At 38.0% G+C, this 24,996-nt stretch overlaps 1 protein-coding gene across 1 annotated transcript in view; it reads left to right on the forward strand.

The window, feature by feature from the left end:
* The window catches only part of LOC126298441 (titin-like), a 171,230-nt gene extending 146,598 nt beyond the window's left edge, over positions 1–24,632 (forward strand). The window contains exons 6-8 of the mRNA XM_049989769.1: positions 13,730–13,918; positions 14,457–14,597; positions 23,841–24,632. Of these exons, the coding sequence (XP_049845726.1) occupies positions 13,730–13,918; positions 14,457–14,597; positions 23,841–23,990 (480 nt within the window). The 3' untranslated portion in view covers positions 23,991–24,632. The remainder of the gene's footprint in view (positions 1–13,729; positions 13,919–14,456; positions 14,598–23,840) is intronic.
* The last annotated feature ends 364 nt before the right edge of the window (positions 24,633–24,996 follow it).

Consider the following 24,996-nt stretch of genomic DNA (forward strand, 5'->3'; position numbering starts at 1 on the left):
AATCATCATCATTTCAGCCCCATTGCCGCGCAAGTCGCCGAAATGGTGTCAAATTGAGAGACTTGAACCCGGCAAATGGTCTACCCACTGGGAGGCCCTAGTCACACGACATTTATTTATTTTAGTGGAACTAGCCCGCATTCGCTGAAGCGGACCTTAAAAACCATTCTCAGGCTGGCCGGCACACCGGACCTCGACACTAATCTGCCGAGTGGATTCATGCCGGGGACTGGCACGCCTTCCTGCTCCAAACACAGTGCGTTAGACCACATGGCTAACTGGGAGGGCCTGATATGGTGTACTTTATACTAAGTCCATCAGTCTTGTCTTATGCTTATGGGGTGAGGCTGTGTGACATTGGTAGTCCTACAGTGTAAGGAGGATTGTTATCCTTTTTGTCAACAGTTCATAGATGTTATTAGTTGATTATCGGGCCCATTATGATTGTTTGTTGTTGTAAGTAGCTTGGGGGCTTACTGAGCACACTATGAAAATAGTTTTTATATGTATACTGTACTATAATGTTATGTAAAATTTTTCTTGTAATGTGCACCTTTATGTTAGGCAAGGGCAGGAGTATTTGTTTGTCTAGTAAAATGTCACATACAGAAGTATTAGAAGGAAAATGTGAGTGTTCACTGGTTGGTTAGAAAATTAAAACCTGTTGCAGACTCCTGCGAAATATTTTAAAATCTAGGTCACGGTGTCTAAACTGGTAGTAGTATGGTTTCTGATATTATCTCCATTTTCTGTACACTTGAATTCAAAATTAATATTTTATCCGAGTGGCAGAGTTCCTTTATAAACAACCTACTGCACTGTTCCATAAAAACTATTTAACTAGTTCATTGTCTCAAGGTATTAGTAAAGAAACTTTGAGATTAATTAAATACTGTTATGAGAGGGGGAAAAGACCATACATTTTGCTCGGACGATTGATATGAGAAATAAGACTTTTTCATAAATTCTGCTTATTGGTGCTTCCATTGTTCAATCAGATGTTGCAGAGTGTATGTTTACATGCAGTGTGTGCTACATAAAAAATTACATTGCCTTATAAATTTCATAAAGCATACATCAGACTCCCTGGTTGTAATAAGGATGTTTATTTACTAATATTTGTAATTCAATGTATTCTCTACCATTTGTGAGATTTTGTATTATCTGAATATGCAGACAAGGGATCAAAATAGTGAGTCCTGTAACATATGTCTATATTTTCAGTTGTTGGACTAGATTGTTTATAAAATGCAGAAGTGTAGGAAATTTACAAAATATTTCAATTCCCATACAGAAAAATTCATACTTCAACTATCTACATATGTTTCCTCCTTTCAGTCAGCAATTCCTACTGAAAAAATTATGTTCACTGTAATTTTAAGTGCATATGTATGTGTATCAAAAAATAATGCACCGTAATTCTTTACTGCTATACTGTTGTACTGAAATGACTGGGATATGTTATGAACACTGCGTGTATCTCCAAGTGGTGGTTGATCTGCAAGCTTTTAAGTTTCACTACAGTGGTGAGTAAGTTGGCAAGTGCTGAATGCACAAAGCATTGTGAAGCTTTCTGTAGTATTTACACTCTTACTGCAAATAGCCATGTATCCAGTAATGAAAACAGCAGTGACATAGCCCCAGTCATAATCAGCAAATGGGACCTGCACCGAGTGTGAAAATTCTGTTGTGGTTGGTGTATGGTGCACGAAGAAATACTGGCTACCAAGTAGACAAAGAACATATTTTATTTATGATAACATAATGAACACTTTGCAATTCGTTAGCCAGTTACAAGAAGACAAAACACCTGGCAAGTAGCCATAGATCTTTAGTAAATTTCAAGTAGAGGGAAGCCTTGTCAACTAACTCCATTGAAATTCACAAGACCTGGCTGGCATTTAGTTTTATGTGCAATACCAGCAGAGGAAGCTCAGCATGCACTATGTAGGAAGGGCCCCTGGGTGGGGCCAATGTAAAACTCAGAGTATACTCTGAGCTAAGATTGAAGGATGGACATGTACTCTGGGTAATGAGCCAGTGTAAAGTCTGGAGCATTTGATGAGTGAATGCCAGGTGAGCATGTGCTCATCAGTTGACGAGCTGCTGGGTACAACCAAAATATAGTATGGAGCTGACGCTGAGTGAATGCTGACTGCTAGTCACTGAGAGGCATTTTAAATAGGCAGGCAGAAAGGCCTTTGATGTGGAGGGTGTGACTTGACTGGAGTACCACTTTCATTCAGGTGTACTCTGCTAGCAGCAAGACTGGTGGCTTATGGTGGCCACAGGAAATACTTTGGTCATTTTCTGGAAAATTTACGTACATGTAGTGCGTGCACTGGCCATTACCATCTTGTCAATGTGTAGACTGTATGACTGCAGACTGGCAACCCATCAATTGTGGGTGTATGTGTGGTTGCAGAAGTAGTCAGCAAATATCCATAGCCATGGCACAGCTGATACATGAATTATTGTGAATTTTGGTAGAGGAATTCCATATTTTGTATGGTATAGCAGATGATATTTTGAATGGGACACTCTACTTTGCAAAAATCAGTGCCCACTGGGTGATGAAGAACCTGATGATTAAAATTCTTCTGGGTGATGTGCCACATCATTGTATAAAATGTAAAATACTTCTGTGTGTGTGTGTGTTTTGATTACTATTGTCAATTACCCCTCGAATTTGGTGTTGGTGTGTCCACAACTCCTTTGGGTACACACAAGCTTCCTGGAGCATGATAAGTTGTCCACAATCATGTTCACAATCATGGTGATGTTCCCCTTCTGCCAATTCATTGTTTTTTTTTCAGATCACACAGAGTGTTCATGTTCTGCAACATGTGTGCTGACTGTACTCCCTGTCTGTCCTATATAGGCAGCTCTGCACTCACAATATAGCTCAATAGCTCATATACTCTTGCAGTATTAACATTGCTCACTTCATCCTAGGTGGTATCTATCACATCATGGGTGCTGTGGCTGCTGCAGAAGACCAGTTTGAAATCTCTTTGGTGGCGGATGTTGCCTAGCCATTCACTGAAGCTCTTCACATATAGTCAGAGCACTAGCAGAAGCTTCTCTTCCTTATCATTTTCTCTTGTATTCCAGTTGTCCTTTTCTTATAATACTGTTGTCATATATGTCAGTGTAAAAGTTGTGATGTAGTTCCCTCAATTCTTCTTTGATATTATTAGCATCACTTATTTGAGGTGCATTAGCAATCAGCATATGCTGGACAGAATACTTTTGAGCTGTGTGATCATGGCTCTCCACTTCCAGGTACTGCCTTCTGGAACACCATGTCTTCCGGACTACCACTGGTGGTTCTGTACACTTTCATGTCCAGAAATGGTATTACACTGTTATTTTCAGTTTTGTGCATGAATTATATATTCTTATGCAGGCTGTTAAAGTACTGATGGGAGTTTCTCAATCCCACTTCCTCATGTAGACAGATAATGAATGTGTTGTCCACATACTGTAGCTTACAATGGATTTGTAATGGCATGGAAACTAAGGCTATTTGCTCAAAAGCTGCCATGAGGTGGTCCACACTGACTGGGGAGACAGGGGAGCCCATCATCATTCCATTTAATTGCTTGTACTGTTTTCCCTGTCATGTGAAGTACACCGATGACAGTCATAAGTGCACCAAATGAGACATCAGATGGGATCTGCTGCTCTAGGATGTGAATGGCATCCTGTATGGGTATACTGGTGAAGAGAAACTTGATGTTGAAACTGACTATAATGTCAGTTGGTTGTTCACTATCCGTACCAGATAGGGTTGATACACTCCTGGAAGAACACCGTGAATTCATTGTCCCAGGAAGGGGAAACTTTATTGACACATTCCTGGGGTCAGATACATCACATGATCACACTGACAGAACCACAGGCACATAGACACAGGCAACAGAGCATCCACAATGTCGGCACTAGTACAGTGTATATCCACCTTTCGCAGCAATGCAGGCTGCTATTCTCCCATGGAGACGATCGTAGAGGTGCTGGATGTAGTCCTGTGGAATGGCTTGCCATGCCATTTCCACCTGGCACCTCAGTTGGACCAGCGTTCGTGCTGGATGTGCAGAACGCGTGAGACGATGCTTCACCCAGTCCGAAACACGCTCAATGGGGGACAGATCCGGAGATCTTTCTGGCCAGGGTAGTTGACTTACACCTTCTAGAGCACGTTGGGTGGCACGGGATACATGCGGACGTGCATTGTCCTGTTGGAACAGCAAGTTCCCTTGCCGGTCTAGGAATGGTAGAACGATGGGTTCGATGACGGTTTGGATGTACCGTGCACTATTCAGTGTCCCCTCGACGTTCACCAGAGGTGTACGGCCAGTGTAGGAGATCGCTCCCCACACCATGATGCCGGGTGTTGGCCCTGTGTGCCTCGGTCGTATGCAGTCCTGATTGTGGCGCTCACCTGCACGACGCCAAACGTGCATACGACCATCATTGGCACCAAGGCAGAAGCGACTCTCATCGCTGAAGACGACACGTCTCCATTCGTCCCTCCATTCACGCCTGTCGCGACACCACTGGAGGCAGGCTGCCCAATGTTGGGGCATGAGCGGAAGACGGCCTAACGGTGTGCGGGACTGTAGCCCAGCTTCATGGAGACGGTTGCGAATGGTCCTCGCCGATACCCCAGGAGCAACAGTGTCCCTAATTTGCTGGGAAGTGGCGGTGCGGTCCCCTACGGCACTGCGTAGGATACTACGGTCTTGGCATGCATCCGTGCGTCGCTGCGGTCTGGTCCCAGGTCGATGGGCACGTGCACCTTTCGCCGACCACTGGCGACAACATCGATGTACTGTGGAGACCTCACGCCCCACGTGTTGAGCAATTCGGCGGTACGTCCACCCGGCCTCCCGCATGCCCACTATATGCCCTCGCTCAAAGTCCATCAACTGCACATACGGTTAACGTCCACGCTGTCGTGGCATGCTACCAGTGTTAAAGACTGCGATGGAGCTCCGTATGCCATGGCAAACTGGCTGACACTGACGGCGGCGGTGCACAAATGCTGTGCAGCTAGCGCCATTCGACGGTCAACACTGCGGTTCCTGGTGCGTCCATTCCGTGCGTGTGATCATTGCTTGTACAGCCCTCTCGCAGTGTCCGGAGCAAGTATGGTGGGTCTGACACATCAGTGTCAATGTGTTCTTTTTTCCATTTCCAGGAGTGTAGAAGAGATAGAGAAGATCCAACGGAGAGCAGCGTGCTTCATTACAGGATCATTTAGTAATAGCAAAAGCGTTATGGAGATGATAGGTAAACTCCAGTGGAAGACTCTGCAGGAGAGATGCTCAGCAGCTCGGTACGGGCTTTTGTTAAAGTTTCGAGAACATACCTTCAACGAAGAGTCAGGCAGTATATTGCTTCCTCCTACGTATATCTCGCGAAGAGACCATGAGGATAAAATCGGAGAGATTAGAGCCCACACAGAAGCATACCGACAATCCTTCTTTCCACGAACAATACGAGACTGGAATAGAAGGGAGAACCGATAGAGGTACTCGGGGTACCCTCCGCCACACACCGTCAGGTGGCTTGCGGAGTATGGATGTAGATGTAGATGTAGATGTAGATGTAGATGTAGATGTAGATGTAGATGTAGATGTAGATGTAGATGTAGATCAAAAATATCCAGACACCTGGCTGAAAATGACTTAAAAGTTCGTGGCACTCTCCATCAATAATACTGGAATTCAGTATGGTGTTGGCCCTCCCTTATCCTTGACAAAAGCTACCACTCTCACAGGCATACATTCAGCCAGGTGCTCGAAGGTTTCTTGGGGAATGGCAGCCCATTCTTCACAGAGTGCTGCACTGAGGAGAGGTATCAATGTCGGTCAATGAGGCCTGGCACGAAGTTGGTGTTCCAAAACATCCCTAAAGTGTTCTATAGGATTCAGGTCAGGACTCTGTGTAGGCCAGTCCATTAGAGGGATGTTATTGTTATGTAACCACTCCACCACACGCCGTGCATTATGAACAGGTGACTGATCATGTTGAAAGATGCGATCACCATCCCCGAATTGCTCTTGACAGTGGGAAGCAAGAAGGTGCTTAAAGCATCAATGTAGGGCAGTGCTGTGATAATGCCATGCAAAACAACAAGGGCTGAAAACCCCCTCCATTTAAAACATGACCACACCATAACAACACTGCCTCTGAATTTTAATGTTGGCACTACACATGCTGGCAGATGACGTTCAGCGTGGGCATTCGCCATACTCCCACCCTACCATCAGCTCACCACATTATGTATCGTGATTTATCACTCTACACAATGTTTTTCCACTGTTCAATCATCCAATATTTACGCTCCTTACACCAAGCAAGGCATCGTTTGGCATTTACCAGCATGATGTGTGACTAACGAGCAGCCACTTGACAATGAAATCCAAATTCTCTCACCTCCTGGTCTGTATAGATGTCTGCCTATTACGTATTACAACTCTATTCAATCATCGGTGGTCTCTGTCAGTCAACAGATGCAGCCAGCCTGTACGCTTTTGTGCTGTATGTGTCCCTTCACCTTTCCATTTCACTGTCACATCTGAAACAGTGGACCTAGTGATGTATAGGACTGTGGAAATGTTGCGTACAGACTTAAGACACAAGTGACGCCCAATCACCTGACCATGTTCAAAGTCTGCGAGTTCTGCAGAGCACCCCATTCTGCTCTCTCATAATGTCTAATGCGCTGCTGAGGTCGCTGATGTGGAGTACCTGACATAGGTGGCAGCACAATGCACCTAATATGAAAAACATATATTTTGGGGGGTGTCCAGATACTTTTGATCACATAGTGTATCTTCTATTCCCTTATCAGTTGTAAAAAGTGGGAAGAATCCTCCATGTAAGCCTTGGGTGATTTGTAAGATGGCTAAAATGTCAGTTTTATAGTTTATATATTTTAAAGTATTTTATATTTAATACAAAGGTGAAGTACAACATGCAGAAGGATTTTAGTCATCTTTACACTGTGCATGAAAGCCTGTATAGTTGGATTAATATCATATTTTAACAACCTAAGAGTATTGTGTGTCAGCTCTTCTTTATCTTATGCAAGGGATGGCAACAGGTAATGAATTCTGAGCTTAATGTTACACATCTCAATGAAAGCATGCCTCCACAATGTGCATGTGTTACTTTTCTTCACAATGACGCAACTCAAAGGACACAGTCCATGGAGGAGGTTCTCATGGCTCAGTTCTAAGACATATGTTGCAGTCTGTTAGTGGGGGTTTCACCTAGGGAAAATCTTTGTCAATGCCAAAACTAACACTGACAATCTCATTGTGCTGCATCATGCTTTATGTGACAGGTGCATAAAAAAGTGGGCTCTGAACATCTGACTTCACCATGAAAATTTGCAATCAAATGATGAGACTTTTATTTGAGACATTATTGCACATTTTGGCTGGGAGTTAAACCAGTCCTGATCTTGCACTATTCTACTTCCCATCTGCCTGGCCTATTGCAGAGAGCTGTAAGTCAGACACCATTATCACAGTGGTCATCTGTATGCTCAAGCTCTGGATACGTACGAATGAGGCATTTTGAAACCTGCACCCCAGTGAAAGAAATATACATATTTAGAAATTTTATGCACATGTAAATGTATTGTGAAAGTATATTGTTAAGTAATTTTCAGTTGACTCTAACGATATATTATTAACTGTATCATTTGTTGCTCCTTGATTTTTGTTCTACATTATGTGAAAATCTGTAGAATGGATCATTTCAACTAAAATTCTCAGCAGTCAGATCACATTGGGAAAACATAACTCTCTCTCTCTCTCTCTCTCTCTCTCTCTCTCTCTCTCTCTCTCTCTCTCTCTCTCTCTGAGTCATTACAGTGCTATGTCTTTTTAAATACAGAACTTACATAATGCAGAAATCTTCAGGGAAAAAAATGAGGAGCTCTGCATTAACTTATCATTCATCTCAGTGACAACAAGGAATGTTTTTAACGATCTTTTCTGTTCTATGTGACCATTTCCTTTTAAATTACTTTTAGGAACATCAAGTCTTGCAATTCCCTCTAATTAGACATTTTGAGATAATTGTTCAGTTTTAAAATGCAACTGCAACTGAAGAAGGCTTCAGCTATTTCATAACTGAACAATTACCAACTTTCTCTATAAAAACTGCAGAGAAAAATTGTTTTTCAGTTTATAAATGCTTTTCTATGTATTAGAACTGCCAAGTGTTTTGATTTTTGTTGTTTTTCACTTAAATATTTCAAATAAAAGTGTCTACAAGATTGAAAAAAGAATAATCTGTGGGTCACAGCAAACAGAAATTTTCTATTTAGCACCATATTTACTTACAGTTTTCATGTTCTATTATTTTTGTGGTCTATTCTTCCAATGGAGATGAGTAATCGTAACTAACACAGTCATTTAGTCATGTGGATACTTACGTACTTTAGATATAACATTACACACCATTGAGATAATGTTGCACTTATAATACTCAGTCATTGTATCTATCTACATGGCTGATCAGTCAGTCTATGTGAGTGTCACACATAGACCACCATATGATCTCCAATGTTAACAGTTTTTTCCCTTGGTGGCAGTAATGTGACAGGTTTCTCTCAGCATCAATCATACAACTGAAGAGTCCCTTACAGGAGAAGTAGTTGCTCCAATTTCAAAAGGCAGCATTAATGGACAGGAGGGCAGCAGTCTAATCACATGCACCTCCAGTTCTATTTTACAGTCATTCATAATCATTCCAAAAGCTATCAGTACAGTGAAATAAATACTAACCAATTATTAGTAGAGAAAAACTACTACTACTACTACTAGAACTACTACTACTACAACTACTAGAAATCAGTAACTATTTCTGAAGTAGCATCTTTTCTGCTAAATTTACTGTGTTTATTTGTAACATTTCTAATGACAAATAGAGTATAATAGATTAATGATACTCAGTTTTTAATACTACCTATTGAGGTAGTTTCTTACTTACTCCTCAACAAAATTGTTATCTAGCAATTGAAAGTTGAGGTTGGAATGTCAAGAATATTACAACAGGGATTTATTGATACTCACCATAAAAATATCACACTGAGCGGCAGGCAGGCACTATGAAAAGACTGTTACACATTGAGCTTTTAGCCAAAGCACTCTTCAGAAAGGGAACACATACTCACACAAGCAACCCCACCTAGCACACACATGACCGTTAGCTCTAGCTGCTCTTGGGGTAGTGGTCACATGTGCGTGAGTTTGTGTGCTTGTGTGATTGTGAGAGTGTTTTATGCTGAATCAGTTAATTAATTGACTAATTAAAGAGTAAACACAATCTTAAAAGTTGGGAGAAAATGTTCTGATTGTATGCCCTTTGAGTACGGCCATCCGTTGTTGTCTTATGCAGACAGTATTGTGGTAAATGCTAAACTAGGCTATGTATTACATAACATTGAACCACAGAGTTTACTGTAATGTTAGATAGTTTGTGTAGTGTGTAGAATTAGAAATTAATAGACAACTGGTGTTCTGTTTTTTTGTTATTGCACAGTGATTTTATTGTAGTTTACAGATCATTCTGCATCTACATGTACCCTTTTTGCCTGTGATGTACTGCTTTGAGAGAAAGGAAATGAGAGTGCTCTCATTAGCAATCAGTTCGGTACTGTGGCACATTTGTGTATTACTGTGTATCAACCTTAAACTGTGTCTTTATATTGTGACAAGTTTCATCAAAATTGATCAACTCAGTGTTAGTGACTGAGATTGCAAATGCGTTTTTACACCCTGCCAGAATATATCATGTACAATGTCTGGTACAAAAAAATGTAAGACTGATTCTGCATCATACAAAGCAAGGTCTCTGTGATTACTAGTGTCAGAAAGGCATTGTTATTAGATTAGAATCACCCTGTTTTGATAGAAGTCAAAATAACAGAAGAGCCCCACAAAATGCTTAAGTATGCAATGAAAAGTAAGTTAGCTTATTTCATCAAAATACTATAAAACTGATTAATAAGGTAGAAGAGCTACTTGTCTGTTTGAAAAATTTAGAGAACTCTGAGAAGACAGACATCCCGTGCCTATCTGACCACTACATAACTACAGAGTTAGATAAGTTACATATAAGAGATTACACCCTAGCAACTTACTCATGCAGAACTAATATGGGTAAAGGAGGTGTTGTTACATATATTAATAAAGAACACTGAGAAAAATAGAAGTGTGTGTTTGTGAATTAATACTGAAAAATATTTCACTTTTAATTGTAAGTGCATATAGATCCCTACCAGGAAATTTTGAATTGCTTATGAGGAATCTGGTTCCTTTACTGTGCTGTCTATCAGACAGCAGCAAGCAGTTAATAGTCTGTGGTGACTTGAATGTAGATGATTCTGACTGGAAAAATGATCAGTAAACCTTATTTGGATCCTACAAAATACTCCCAATAATTAACTTTCCAACATGGGAACATAAAGACGTTAGGACTCTAATTGATAATGTTTTCCTAGGTGAGGCTCAAAGCAAGAAAGTAACTGTTTACCCAGTAACAAATGCTATGTCTGATCATGATGCGCAGTTATTTGGGATAAATAACATAGTGCCATACAGTATGGTTACCCATCAATGAAAATCACTTAGAATAATTGATAACTCCAGGACAAATGCTTTTAAGAATGGTTTCATCCTGGGATGAAATTTATATTCTAGGCACCACAGTCTGGAACCACGTGACTGCTACGGTCACAGGTTCGAATCCTGCCTCAGGTATGGATGTGTGTGATGTCCTTAAGTTAGTTAGGTTTAAGTAGTTCTACGTTCTAGGGGACTGATGACCTCAGAAGTTAAGTCCAATAGTGCTCAGAGCCACTTGAACCAGTTTTTGATGAAATTTATAATGCACTGAATGTGAACATGAGATGTGATCTATTCCCTAATAAATTCATATCATTACTTGAAAATAAATTTCTGCATAAGCTAATCAGAAAGCATATTAAACAGCCATGTAAAAACATGGGTGACTAGAGGGATTAAATTATGTGGGGAAAGGGAACTGTATCTGTCAGCAAGAACAAGTTGAGATCCTGCAGTAGTTACACACTACAGAATCTACTCAAAATTATTAAGAAAGTCACTAAAGAATCAAGGAACATGGGCATAATGTTAGAAATCAGTAATTCTGACAACAGACAGAAGGATGTATGGAATGTAGTGAAAAGAGAGACACGGCAACCACCCACATAACAGGACAACATTACTATTGAACTGGGTGCAAGGGCTATAAATGATGGGTCACCAGTAGCAAATACATATAATAAACATTTTTTTTAAATATAGGTGAAAGCAATTTATAGTATGTGGTATAAATGCCATACAGGTCCAAACAGTTCAAAAGAGAAATTGCAGCATTATGTGGAAAAAGTCACTCTCATAAAATTCAGTTGTATGAATGTATCATCAGCTTTTCCTTCTGAAACAAAGAAATCATTTTGTTTTGATGGTGTTTCCAATAGAGTCTAAAGGTATGTTTCCATATAATAAGCCTGATCTTATCTGAAACTAACTCAAGCCATTTTTCCAGAGAGACTGAAATATGCTGTTGTTAAAGCCCTCTTTAAGAAAGGTGATAAGAAAAATGTCAGAAACTACCAACTGGTTTCACTGCTGACATTACTTTCCACAATCTTTCAGAAGGTGATATATTCTAGAATAATATCTCGTCTTGGTAACAATAATATGCTCAGCAAATCACAGTTTGGGTTTCAGAAGAATAATTGCTCGGTTTAGAATGCCATTTACATGTTCACTCACCAAATTTTACAAACATTACATAGTAAAGTAGCACTGATTAGTATTTTCTGTGACCTATCAAAGCTATTCGACTGTGTGAATCACAGTATTCTCGTAGATAAATTGAGGTTTTATGGGATTTATGGCATAGCCAACCAGTGGATAATGTCATATCTAACCAAAAGAGTGCAGAGAGTTATATGTAGTAATTCAACCAATACAATCAGGAAATGTAATTCTGACTGTGCAGAAATAGCATATGGGCTCCCCCAAGACTCAATTTTAGGTCCACTGTTGTTCTTCTGTCTAATACAGAACAAGCAGAATTAGCTTTTTTTCAGATGACACTAGTATTGTGATCATTCCAAGAAATAGAAGAAATGGTAAACAATGTTGTTCACTAAGTTCTTTTAGGAGTTCAAAAATATGTCGTTCCTATTTAAATTGTCATCAATATGGACACCTAAGAATTTTGAACTTTTCATCATATTTATTCTTCACTGGTTTTCTGTGAATGGTCTCATGCTCAATTTTAAAAAGACACAACAAACTCAGTTCTGCACATCTAACAGTAGTACACCAGTGATAATTGTTACCTCATGAGGAAGAAACAATAAATATGGTGAAAAGTTCAAAATTCTTAGGTGTCCATATTGATGAGAATTTAAATAGGAAAAGCATATTTTTTAACTCCTAAAACAACTTAGTTAAGCTACATTTGCACTTAGAATCATTGCAAAGCTTAGGAAGAGACAAATCAGTAAGATGACATATTTTGCATATTTTCATTCAATAATGTCATACAGAACAATGTTCTGGGATAACTCATCTTTAAGATAGAACGTCTTCATTGGTCAAAAATGTGCTGTAAGAATAATATGGTGTGCTCAGCTACAACCATCTTGCAGACATCTGTTTAAGATGTTGGGTATCCTGACTGCTATTTCACAGTATATTTATTCCCTCCTGAAGCTTATTGTAAATAATCCACTACAGTTCAAAAGGAACAATGATGTACATAATTAATACCAGAAGAAAAAATGACATTCATTACTCCTATTAAGGTTGTCTTTAGCACAAAAAGGTCTGCACGATGCTGCAACAAAAATTTTTGAGCAGTTACCCAGTGATATAAAATGTCTGACAGACAGCAAAGTAAAAATTGAAACAAACTGAGGAAGTTTCTTCTTGACAATTCCTTCTCTTCCACAGAAGAAATTTTATTATTGTTATGTGTAAGAGGTGATGGATAGGAATTAATTACTCATGTATGTCTATTCAATAAAATTAAAATAAAGTAAAAAAATTATATATTTTCAGCATGTAGTCATATTTAAAAATTAATTTGTGGTGTGAATGTAAAATGAGATTCCACATCCTTATGATGATACAGTCAAATCCACAGTGTGTATGAGCTCAGAACTTCTGCTGGAGACAGCTGACATGCATTTTGGGATTTTTAGCCTCTGCTAGAAGACTAAGTTGTTATTTTACCAAATATATGCATTGACAGGTTGTCACATTCAACAAAAGCCCCCTTTGAGCCCAAGAACGCCTGCATGCTTTCCTCCCTCTGCTCAAAACATTTTTGCATTTCATTTAAGATGGCTCTGGATCTCCACCATTTTTACTCTCCAGCAGAGTGCAACAACACATCTGTAGTAAAATGGTGTTCCATACCCACTGAGGTGATTAGATTTGATGAAACTTGTTGCATTGTAGGGATTTGATTGAATACAGGAAAACAGGTGCTTACTAATACACTGTGACAGATAGTTTCTTGGTAAAGTGGAAAGTATCATTTCTCTGGTACTGAAGTAGTAAGTTTTACTAAATTGCACACGGATAAAAATTTTAAGAAGGTTAGAGAAGCGTATACAAGAAATGAAAGTAAAACATAACTTTTTTTTTATGTTTTACAGATTATTAAGGGTCAAAGGTATAACCAGTGTGTAGACTGGTGGTCGTTTGGAATTCTTTTGTATGAAATGCTAATTGGAGTGTCCCCATTTAGTGGCTGTGATGACAATGAATTATTCTGGTCTATTTGCAATGAGACCCCTCACTATCCACGATTTCTTTCACTGGAAGCCAAAAATATCCTTGTGCTGGTAAGTTAATTGACTGTAACATTTTTATTTCTTTTTCATTGAAGAGCATTTACAGTTTCATAGAATAATAAATAGGCACTAGAGTAAATCATATAATTTTATTGAGAGGTACTCTTTGAAAATAATGGTTTTATGAAGCTCATACAAATTCTATTTTGTGTGGTTAGTTCTTCACTTGTGCGCTAAATACATCATGTACTCTGGAAATTTTATTGCAGATACTATTCTTTATTGTAACGAATATTATTAATAATGTTAAATGTACATCAGTGTAGTGTTGTTTGTCTATGAGATGGTATACTTCAATACAGCAATGAAATATATCAATTACATACCAGTACATACCATCAGATTGACAAAGATAATCTTTAATGGAGAATTGCTCTTGGGTAATGTTACATGGATGTTATATCTTCAAATTTATTATGGACAACTCCTGTTACATCTGTGTACTATATCAAATTAATTATGCTTACCCATTGTATGTCTGTTTTAACAACCAGTTCTCTATAATATTATAATTCTTAATTAACAACAGCTTTTGGAGAAAGATATCAGCAAACGTTTGGGAACTCCAGAATGCTCAGCTGGCGATGTATGTGATCAACCATTCTTTAGGAACATTGATTGGGATGCCCTTGAGAGAAGAGAACTAGAACCACCCTTCAGACCAAAAGTGGTAAGCAATTGTGTTCATATGTTATTTCATATCTATATTACAAAGTTGAGAAGTGCTGTATGATAGGAATAAATTCTGTTTCATATTGGAGCTGTAGTGGAGCATGGTAACACACAACATGAAACAGTAAACACGAACACGCACATGCACATGTACGCCTGTACACACACACACACACACACACACACACACACACACACACACACACACACACACCTGTGGCACACACACCTGTGGCAACAGCGAGCCTTGAGACTGCTGTTACCGTTCTGTGTTACTGTGATCCACATATCAATCTGCCATTGGTGAGTGGTTGCCTTTCCCTACTTTTTGTATTGTTCTATTAATTAATTACCATTATTGTTATAATATTCTGTTTATAAACACCAATTTATAGGATTTTTAAAATATGTCTCATCTGACCATGAATGTTTCCAAGAGAAAGAATTAGCTATTACCTTACAGCACAGTTTAAAAGTTCCACTCTTTTGGTTGGGAAATAATCAGATTCCTCTTATGTACTATGTTCAAAGCATTTACCAGTAGGTCTAATTTCCATGTATTGAGTCACCACATATTATCAGGTACATGCTTACATTTGTTACAATAAGTGAAATGAAGTGTTTTTTAAATCCTAATCTTCATCACACCAAAATTTTACATGGCAGTGAAAATCTTTGTAAGAATATGTTGAGTTAGAAGTAATAGTTATTTTGTGTGTGTGTTCCATTTCCATCCAGTAAAAATGGTGGAGGAAAATTTCTGTGGGGGAAAAACAGGAGTTACCAGAGGTTTTATGAATGTGAAGAAAATAAAGGATATCTCTGCAGAAATTTCTGTGGAGAGGGACCACTTTTGGTTATATATTTTAATTAAATACAATGTTTAAATATTAAATTACTCACATTAATCCAAAAATAGTAGGTTGTGTAGAAGGAACCAGGTTTTCATTTTGTATTAAGTTCAAAAATAGAAGTACCTAGGAGATGATGACGTAGTAAAGTTGTAAAACATGGAATTTTTTCATGTGAACTTCCTAATGCCATTATGCATAAATTCTCCACCTCCTTGTGTAGATCAATGCTAAGTGCATACACTCACATGAATGGAAGATGAAATGTACCTAATGTAAGCTGTGCTTCTGATTGATAACAATCAGTGTTGGTTTTCACATTTCTGTATGTTCCACAATCCTGCCGTAGAAACACAGTACATAAATCATTGCAACAAAGAAACACATAGATGAAAGAACATTGTATTTAAAAAGATAAGCAGCTGACTGAAAACAAAAATTTTATTCACTACAAGTTCCAGTCATATGGGTTACCATCAGGTGTAATAACACGTCTCATCATACTTAACATAGATAACTCTTTTTGATCAATAGTAAAATATAGTGTGTAGAGTTATAATACAGGTATAAAAGTGATGAACAATCACTAGCTAGACAGAGAAGGACAAGGGCAGTTCATTAAACTAAGATGAAACTTGGGAATCAGCATGCAGAAAATACATTAAATTGATAATGTTAGCATTTATGTAAAACAAGGAAAACATAATGCAGTTAAACTTAAACATAATTTTACCAATTACATTACTGTACAGTAATTGCATAATAAGTATATTTTTAATCATAATTATCACTAAATATGTTACATTGTTCTTCACCAATCTTAATATTCTGTGATGACTATTCCTTAATGTGACATGGCCCTATATCCAGAAAACTTAAATCTTAACACCTGAACACTGTATCATCCAGCCCTTTCACATTTTCTGAGGTGAAATAAAATTTATTTAACTTTGCAAAGTTCAAAGGCCATTCAGTTATGATTTTCAGCACATTTTGTGAAATTAATACCAACTTAGTCCATACTAGAGTGATAACCATATAATTTACACACCAGTCTTCTATTGCCATTATGGTTGTTTCACTATAATACATCACTATAGTTGTCCTCTAAAAACCTGGTCTTCTCCATAACCTGTCCAGAAACAACTATTAAATGTCTTTGCATAATTTCCTTTTCTGGGTACAGCTGTGATAGACATCCTTCTTTTAGGGGAAACTGTTCATTGTTAGCACAAGCTTTACTGTGTTACAAAATGATGTTGTGTGTTTTTAAAAGGTTTAATGTCTGGGCACAGGGACTATAACTTATTGTAACCAATCATATATAGATGTACAACTTGTAGCTTTAATCTGTAATAACTGGACTAAACAATTTATAACTTTAATTCTAATAAACTTTTTATTATATTTGGTCGTACATCCACATGTCTTTCTTTGAGGGCACTGGAATTCATCCCTCATTGTTGACATAAGAACAAACAAGAATGATGATCTGCCTTTTCTCTTTAAGCTTGCAGTACAAAATTCAGACACACTATTTCTCTAAGAGATGCAATCACAATCAGGTCTTAGTCCCTAGAGACAGTGGCTATGTGTGTTTGAGTTGGTCTTGTTTCAATGTATGTGTGTTATCTACATCTGGAGGAGAACTTTGTCCAAAACCTGAAATAGCTCTAGTAGTATTTCTCATTGTGCCTGTCTGTGACTTGCTGCTCTATGTAGTGAGTGACAATATGTCCTTGTCATATTGTTTTTATTCCACGACTTGACTTTGTTCTCCTTCTGTAAGTTCAATTGACTAGAGTACAAAGGCAACTCAGATTCTACAAGGTAATATTGACAAGGATCACATTACGTATGGCCCTAAAGAATATAAATAAAAATATTGTAAGCTTCTAAACCAGTTGATAGGTGGAGTCCACTCTGTAAGGCTAAATGTCAATTTTCTTTTTTTTCTCATGTTTACTACAAACGTCTTATCTCATTCTGTACGGATCACTTGCACTGTGTTTTCATCTTTGCTTCACAAGTCCGCAGTCCAAAATTTAAACCTCGTTTTGCTCACTTTCTTGGCTACATCATGTTGTTAATTTCAGTTCCCATCACTGTTCTGTTCATATAAGAACTGTACTCCAAACTCTGAAACAACATAATCGAGGGTCCCAAAGTGTGTTTTTCCCTGCATCCAAAATTGTCTACCATGCTCCAATGCACCACTCACATTTCTTATGGACACTGTGTCTGTATCCTCCCAATTACCCAAAACTGCCACTGTCCAAATTTGTTTTTGCATTTTGAACACAAAAGTAAAACCAGATATCTACATCAGTTTACTGCAATTAACACTAAAAGTACAAAAAACCTGGCTTGCTTGTCCATATATACATATTCCAACTATTGCTATGAATTCCTCATCTTACACTGTGCAATAACAATGTTGTTGTGGCCTCAGAGTCTTTTGCAGTTGCATGCTTCAGTAAAATCTTCCCACTTTACAAGCCATGTCATCATGAGGTAAAAACACTGACTATTGTGTCTGGCATGGCATTCCGCTTATATGGATGCAATGGCAGTGTCTGGAACATTCCAAAGAGGGCCAGAGTGATGCACACACAAAAGGCAAGATGGACAGCTCCTAGCAGCTCGAGCCCACCAAGTGATGTCAGATGGTGCAAGGGTCAGTTCCCACATTTGAAACTAATGCTGCCACATCCCTACAGGCACCAAGCTCCTGTCTTTGCTTTTGCTCATTGTCAAAAGTGCGCCCCGATGCTCTGCTAACAAGGAGAGGGCATGATACTTTGTACATCTTTAGTAGGCCATTAAAACAACATAATGTGCAAGTAATAATTTGGCTTACTCTGTCAGTTCAGAGAAACTTGCAAGAGAAGCTTTACACTTCTATTATGTACCTGATATATTTGTGCACATGTACTACTTGTAAGAAGTTAGTGTGGCCATGTAGTCAGAGTTACTGCTTAGTAAGAGGATTGTGGACAAAGTGACTGTTTGAATCCTGCTGTCACTCACTTTTTAATCTATATTTTTTTCATCACTTGTCATATTATTTAATGTATGTGACATTTGAGAGGTAATATAATAGAAAAAACCACATATTTTCATGAAGTTTTAGTGAATTTTGTATGTTACTTAACTATTTACTATTTTTAATTAAATTTTCAAGGCGAGGGACAGGCTTCGAAAACCAAGTCAAACCTTGATAAATAATGATGTGAATGACATTCAGTAATATAGTAAGTCACAACATGCCAGACCACAAGAATAATGTAGAATTACTTGTCATGTGTGCTCTTGACATCACACATTGCAGGATCATATTTGTCATACAGACATGGAAAACAATTTTAAATGGAACTGAATGAAAGCAGTTTTCCCACATTTACAGGGAATGTTCAGAATTTCTAAGGGAAAACACACCTTGTTGACATTTTGAAAAAATTTCTCTTTCTTCCAATAGTTTGGATGCAGACCATATATGACCAGAGATGAAAAGAACTAAAGATTAAAAATTAAGTTTCAATGGGAATCGAACCAGCTCCTCATACACATTTGTTTTATCAAGCTGAAACACTAACCACTTGATCACCATGAACACTTTAACATCCAGCACCTATGCACAGACGCATATGCCACATAATAGATGTGTAAAACTCTTGTGATTTTCTCCGAACTGCCAGAGTAGTGCACCTTAGAACTTGCATGTTATTTTGTTTTAATGGCTTGCAAAAGGTGTAAAAAGTTTGAAGTGAATCTGTGATCCCAACATCGTGGCCTCCCCTTGTATGTCATCTGAGTCTCTGTTAAAACTTTTGCTGGTCTAATTTCAGCTGCATATTTTACAACAGATTTCCAGTTTAGTGATGTTGATAAGATGAGAGTTTTGGCTCAAACATCATCATATTGGGATTTGTTATAAAAGAAGCAGCTGGAATTGACTTAAACAGCAACAATTTTCACAGAGGCTAGGGGTACACATAGTAGGGCATGGCAGAAGGCTTTGGACATTGAAAGAAAGCAAAAACAGATGCCTGATGTGTGTAGGGATGTGGGAGCAGCAGTTCCAAGTGTGGCAACATCCTCCAGGTGCCAGCTGGCATCACTTGGTCCTGCAACAGAATGGATGTGCTAGGAGCTGCCCAACTTGCCTTCAATGCATCTGTCATTCTGGTCCTCTCTGGAGGTGCCAGACATTACCCTTGCATCTACATAAGCAGAACACCATAACAGTCATGGCAGTCAGAAATTCTAACTGCTGATGCTTATGGCAGTGACAGCTATCAAAAATGCGAGTGTTTTTTGAAGTGAACAAGAAAATTTTATTGAATAGTGGTGTCCCATTAAATTCTGGGTGAACTGTCAGAAATTAGTAACTTGATGCCATGATCTATCCATCTCAAATGACCTTGATAATGAAGGGACTTTAAACACCGATCTTTCTTCCTACCACAATCATATAGTCAATTTACCATTTCTACCTCTATACATGATTCAAATGTACCCTCTAAGATATCTGTAAAAACAGCATCAGTTAGGTTGATGTAAAAGTAAAATAGCATCTGGAATGCTAAAGGCATCCAGAAAAGATTAAACTACTTGGTACTGTCTGTGCAGTAACAGTATGTGCTGCAACCACAGTAAGAAATACATACAACAATTAACCTAGCAGGGGCATATCAGTAGTAGTTCAGGCTTCATCACTAATTTACCTACTTTATTCATGTCAGTACTGACTGTATGAATAAAAAAAAAATCTTTACCAAACTGAGAGTCTCTTTCATGCCATATGTTTCCAAAAACCAAATACAGCCCCCATCTTGCAGAACACTAGATCACACATAATCAGCATCAAGACAAATATATTAAATCATGTCTATATCAACACTTCCATATCTGATTGTAATAATACATTGTGGCTCCTGCTTTCTTACTATTACCTGTTTAATAACTGCAAAGGCATATAGGACAGTAGTAGAAGTCAGGTTTATTTTATGTTATTTCTTTATATACATATCCCAATAATCCATTCATGTTTGTGACACGTTAGGGTGCAGAATGAGTCAAACAGTATATAAATGTAGATTACATAGAACATAGTACAATTATTGTACAGAAACAGTTTCATGGAAAATACAGAACATAAATCTAGAATGGAAGAGAAGCAAAGTGATAAGATGAGAGACAGAGAGGAGGGCGAGGGAGGGCTGTATATACACATACAAAGTCTATATTTCTATCTCAAAAAAATCATCTAATGAATGAAAAGATTTTTCAGGTGAATGTGTCTTTCATTTAGCTTTACGTAAAACACTGTTACTACATAAGCCTTTGATGTAGAGTGGTAGGGAATCATATATTTGAACAATGGAATACTGTACACCTTTCTGTACCATGACCATGTTAGATTTTTGAGATCACAATGGAAGTTAGTCTTCCTTCATGTAATGTGATCATGGAATGTTTCATTCATTTCAGAGTCAAAAGGATTGTCAACCATGAAACTTATAATCACATAAATATATTGGGAAGCTATAGAAAATATCTTGAGTGTCTTAAAGAGATTATGACAGGGTGTTCTTCGGGATACCCCACAGATCATTCAGACACTTTTTCCTGCAGAAGGAAAATTTTCTTCAAAACTATCTAGATTGCTTGAGAATTTTTTCTATTTGTAACATTGTTTCAGCTACTGCTGTCATCAGATCAGAACTTACAACCTGTCAAACCAAGATGAAGTTCTTATCTTATGATAGCATAAGTTGAAACAAATTTATAAACAAAGAGGTTTATTAAGTGACCTAGCTGATTTCATTCACAAAACATTCACATTGATTGCTGACTCACATAATAAATTTATAATAAAGGTTTTTAACCCAGTAACGTCTTGCTTAATGTCACCAATTTTGCTATTGAACAGAGTAAAATGTTGATAAATATTGTTATATTACAGCCTTATCTTTTATTTAATGCTAATCTTAAGATGTAGCAAATTCTGGTTCACAGCACTAAAGACATTCCTAGTTTGTAGTAACACCTGTCAAGTTACATCATCGTCTGAAGTACTTGAATTTTTTGTCCTCGACTTCACTTGTCTGTACCCTCATTTCTTATTCTGTTTCAGTTACAACAGAGTTCTAATTTTTGGCAAAATGTTTGTCTTACTTCTCTTTTGTTACTCTCTGTGAATGTTCCTCACCTTGTCTTCCAACTCAGTTTTCCTCTATGTGTTTTTGTTTTGGTCTTCAGTCCAAAGACTGGTTTAAAGCAACTCTCCACACTCTACTATATCCTGTGCAAGCCTCTTCACCCATGGATAACTACTAGAACCTTCACTGTGTGATCAACAGTATCTGGACACCTGGCTGAAAATGACTTAAAAGTTCCTGGTGCCCTCCATCAGTAATTCTGGAATTCAGTACAGTGTTGGCCCATCCTTAGCCTTGATGACAGCTTCCACTCTAGCAGGCATATGTTTAATCAGGTGCTGGAAGGTTTTTTGAGGAATGGCAGCCCATTCTTCATGGAGTGCTGCGCTGAGGAGAGGTATTGATGTCAGTCAGTGTGGCCTGGCATGAATTCAGCATTCCAAAACAGCCCAAAGGTGTTATATAGGATTCTTATATGGACTCTGTGCAGGACAGTCCATTACATGGATATTATTGTCTTGTAACCATTCCGCCACAGGCCGTGCATGATGAACAGGTGCTCTATCATGTTGAAAGATGCAATCACCATCCCCGAATTGCTCTTCAACAGTGGGAAGCAAGAAGGTGCTTAAAACATAATTGTAGGTCATTGCTGCAATAGTGCCTTGCAAAACAACAAGGGGTGCAAACCCCCTCCAAGAAAAACATGACCATGCCGCAGCACTACCACATCCAAATTTTATTGTTGGCACTACACACACTGGCAGATGACATTCACCGGGAATTCACCATGCCCACACCCTGCCATTGGATCAACCCATTGTGTACTGTGATCGGCACTCCACATGTTTTTCCACTGTTCAATCATCCAATGTTTATGCTACTTACACTAAGCGAGGCATTGTTGGCATTTACCGGCATGATGTGTGGCTTATGAGCAGCCATTCGACCATGAAAATGAAGTTTTCTCACCTCCCACGTAACTGTCATAGTACTTAAAGTGGAGCCTGATTCAATTTGGAATTCCTGTGTGATGGTCTGGATTGATGTCTGCCTATTACACATTACGACCCTCTTCAACTGTCGGCGGTCTCTGTCAGTCAGCAGATGAGGTTGGCCTGTACGCTTTTGTCCCTTCCCATTTCCACTGCACTATCACATCAGAAACAATGCACCTAAGAATGTTTAGGAGTGTGGAAATTTCTTCTGCAGAGTGCTCCGTTCAGCTCTCTCACAATGTCTAAAGACTAATGAGGTCACTGATATGGGCTACCTAGCAGAAGGTGATAGCACAGTGCACCTAATATGAAAAACATATTTTTTTTTTGGGGGGGGGGGGGGGGGGGTGTCCGGATACTTCTGATCACATAGTGTACCTACATTTGACCCTGCAAACTATATTCTTCCCTTGGTATCCCTCTACAATTTCTACCCCCTCCACACACACACACACACACACACACACACACACTCTCTCTCTCTCTCTCTCTCTCTCTCTCTCTCTCTCTCTCTCTCTCTCTCTCTCTCTCCCTCCTCTCCCCCCCCCCCCCTCTTTCTCCTCAGTTACCAAGCTGATTATTGCTTCATGCTTCAGTAATTTCCTGTCAATTGATCCCTACTTTTAGTTAAGTTGTGCAACAAATTTATTTTTTACCTCTTACCTGTAGCCACCACTCTAACTTAACAGGTTTTGCTTATCACGTAGCCCTTTTTTGGCAGACTTTTGTTATGTATTTCTTTCCAAATTGAACTTTTTGGTAGCTTTCATAGTAAACACCATCAGATATCATTGCCTGCAGCATCTTCCTTCTATAAGTGCAGCATGTCATTTTGATTGGCTGGTTTCCAGTTCATAATTGATACTGGTCATCTGAATACGTTGCACTTGAAAGAACATTAAGAGTTACTTACTAAACACCACTATTTGGATTACATCCCAAAAGTAATATTTGATTTTACTTTATTTCTAGGTCACAAGCACCAAACTGTACAGTTTAACTTTAGGGTCATTAGCTTTAGTGCCTAATTTTTGAACCATAATAATTCATTTTGAATCATGCGAGATGAAGTTTTACAGGACTGAGTGTTATGAATGTCCTTTATGATTGTGTCTATGGAACATGAAAATAATTTAAGGAATACAGTTTATTGTGGATGATGTTCTTAGTATTACTAAAGATAGTGTACTTGAACATGGGCTTTAATTATTTATTATGTTTGTTGCAGCAACATCCTCTTGATGTACAATATTTTGACACAACTTTCACAACGGAACGAGCACAGTTGACTCCAATTGACAGAGGGATTTTGGAGACAATGGATCAGGCTCAGTTCCATGGATTTTCATACACAAACCCATATGCAACTGATGTGTAATAGGTGCTACACAACTTGTACATGTATTGTTGGCTAACAACATTTGCGCTGATCAGTGTCTCTTACCTAATGTCTACTATGGCAATTATTTGCATCATGAAGCAATAGAGTAATTGTGTAAATATGGTCATCATGATGTCATGAAAGAATATTACTCATGCGTTACTCTGTGGTGTATTTTTTCTGACATTTTTAGTCAGAATTTGCAGGGAGTTTTTTTCCTAGTTGTCATAATTTGTTGAATTTTTCAAAACTTTTCTAGTGAAATTTGAGACTGATTTCAGCCAGAGCTTGCTTAAAATATGTGTGAAACTTAAGTATTAATGAAAGCTTTTAAATCTTACTAAATGTGTGTGCAAGAAAACTGCAGCCTTGATTCAAAAGCTGAAAGTTATGTTTTATATATGTATAACAACTGTTTTGTTCTGTGCCATACCATTCTGTGTTCTTGTGAGATATTTTTGTTATGTGCTGTTCACCTAAGATGGTAATTAAGTTTCAGTTTAGTTCATTGTTTTTATATATACACAAATTTTATTTTATCATTCAAAATTGTAAGACTTTTACATACACATTTATATCATCTATGTTCTCATTATGGCAATTTTCATTGATTCAATAAAATTTTCATTAATACATGTTCATACTTGTTTAAAAAACATATATGTTGTGTGCTATATATTATGTTGACATTGAAATGTTTCCATCAAATTCCATGGAAATTCTTTTCACAGACAGTTTTCACATCTGAATAGTCACAACATGCAACTGTCATTTTAGTAGAGCTTTTTTTTACAATGTATATAAATGTTATAACTTTTTATATTAAGTTTCATATCTGACTATGACAATTCCACCCATTTCTCAATTGCTCTCACACTCCTCAGAGGAAATGATTTCATCATCTTTGTGTGTCATCATATTACTACTGTTATTTTAATCTAGAATTCATAATCACATAGGACCACTATAACTTCCAGAAGACATTATGCTAATACCATGTAAA

Source organism: Schistocerca gregaria, chromosome X (assembly GCF_023897955.1).
Source record: "Schistocerca gregaria isolate iqSchGreg1 chromosome X, iqSchGreg1.2, whole genome shotgun sequence".
In the NCBI taxonomy this organism is placed as follows: Eukaryota; Metazoa; Arthropoda; class Insecta; order Orthoptera; family Acrididae; genus Schistocerca; species Schistocerca gregaria.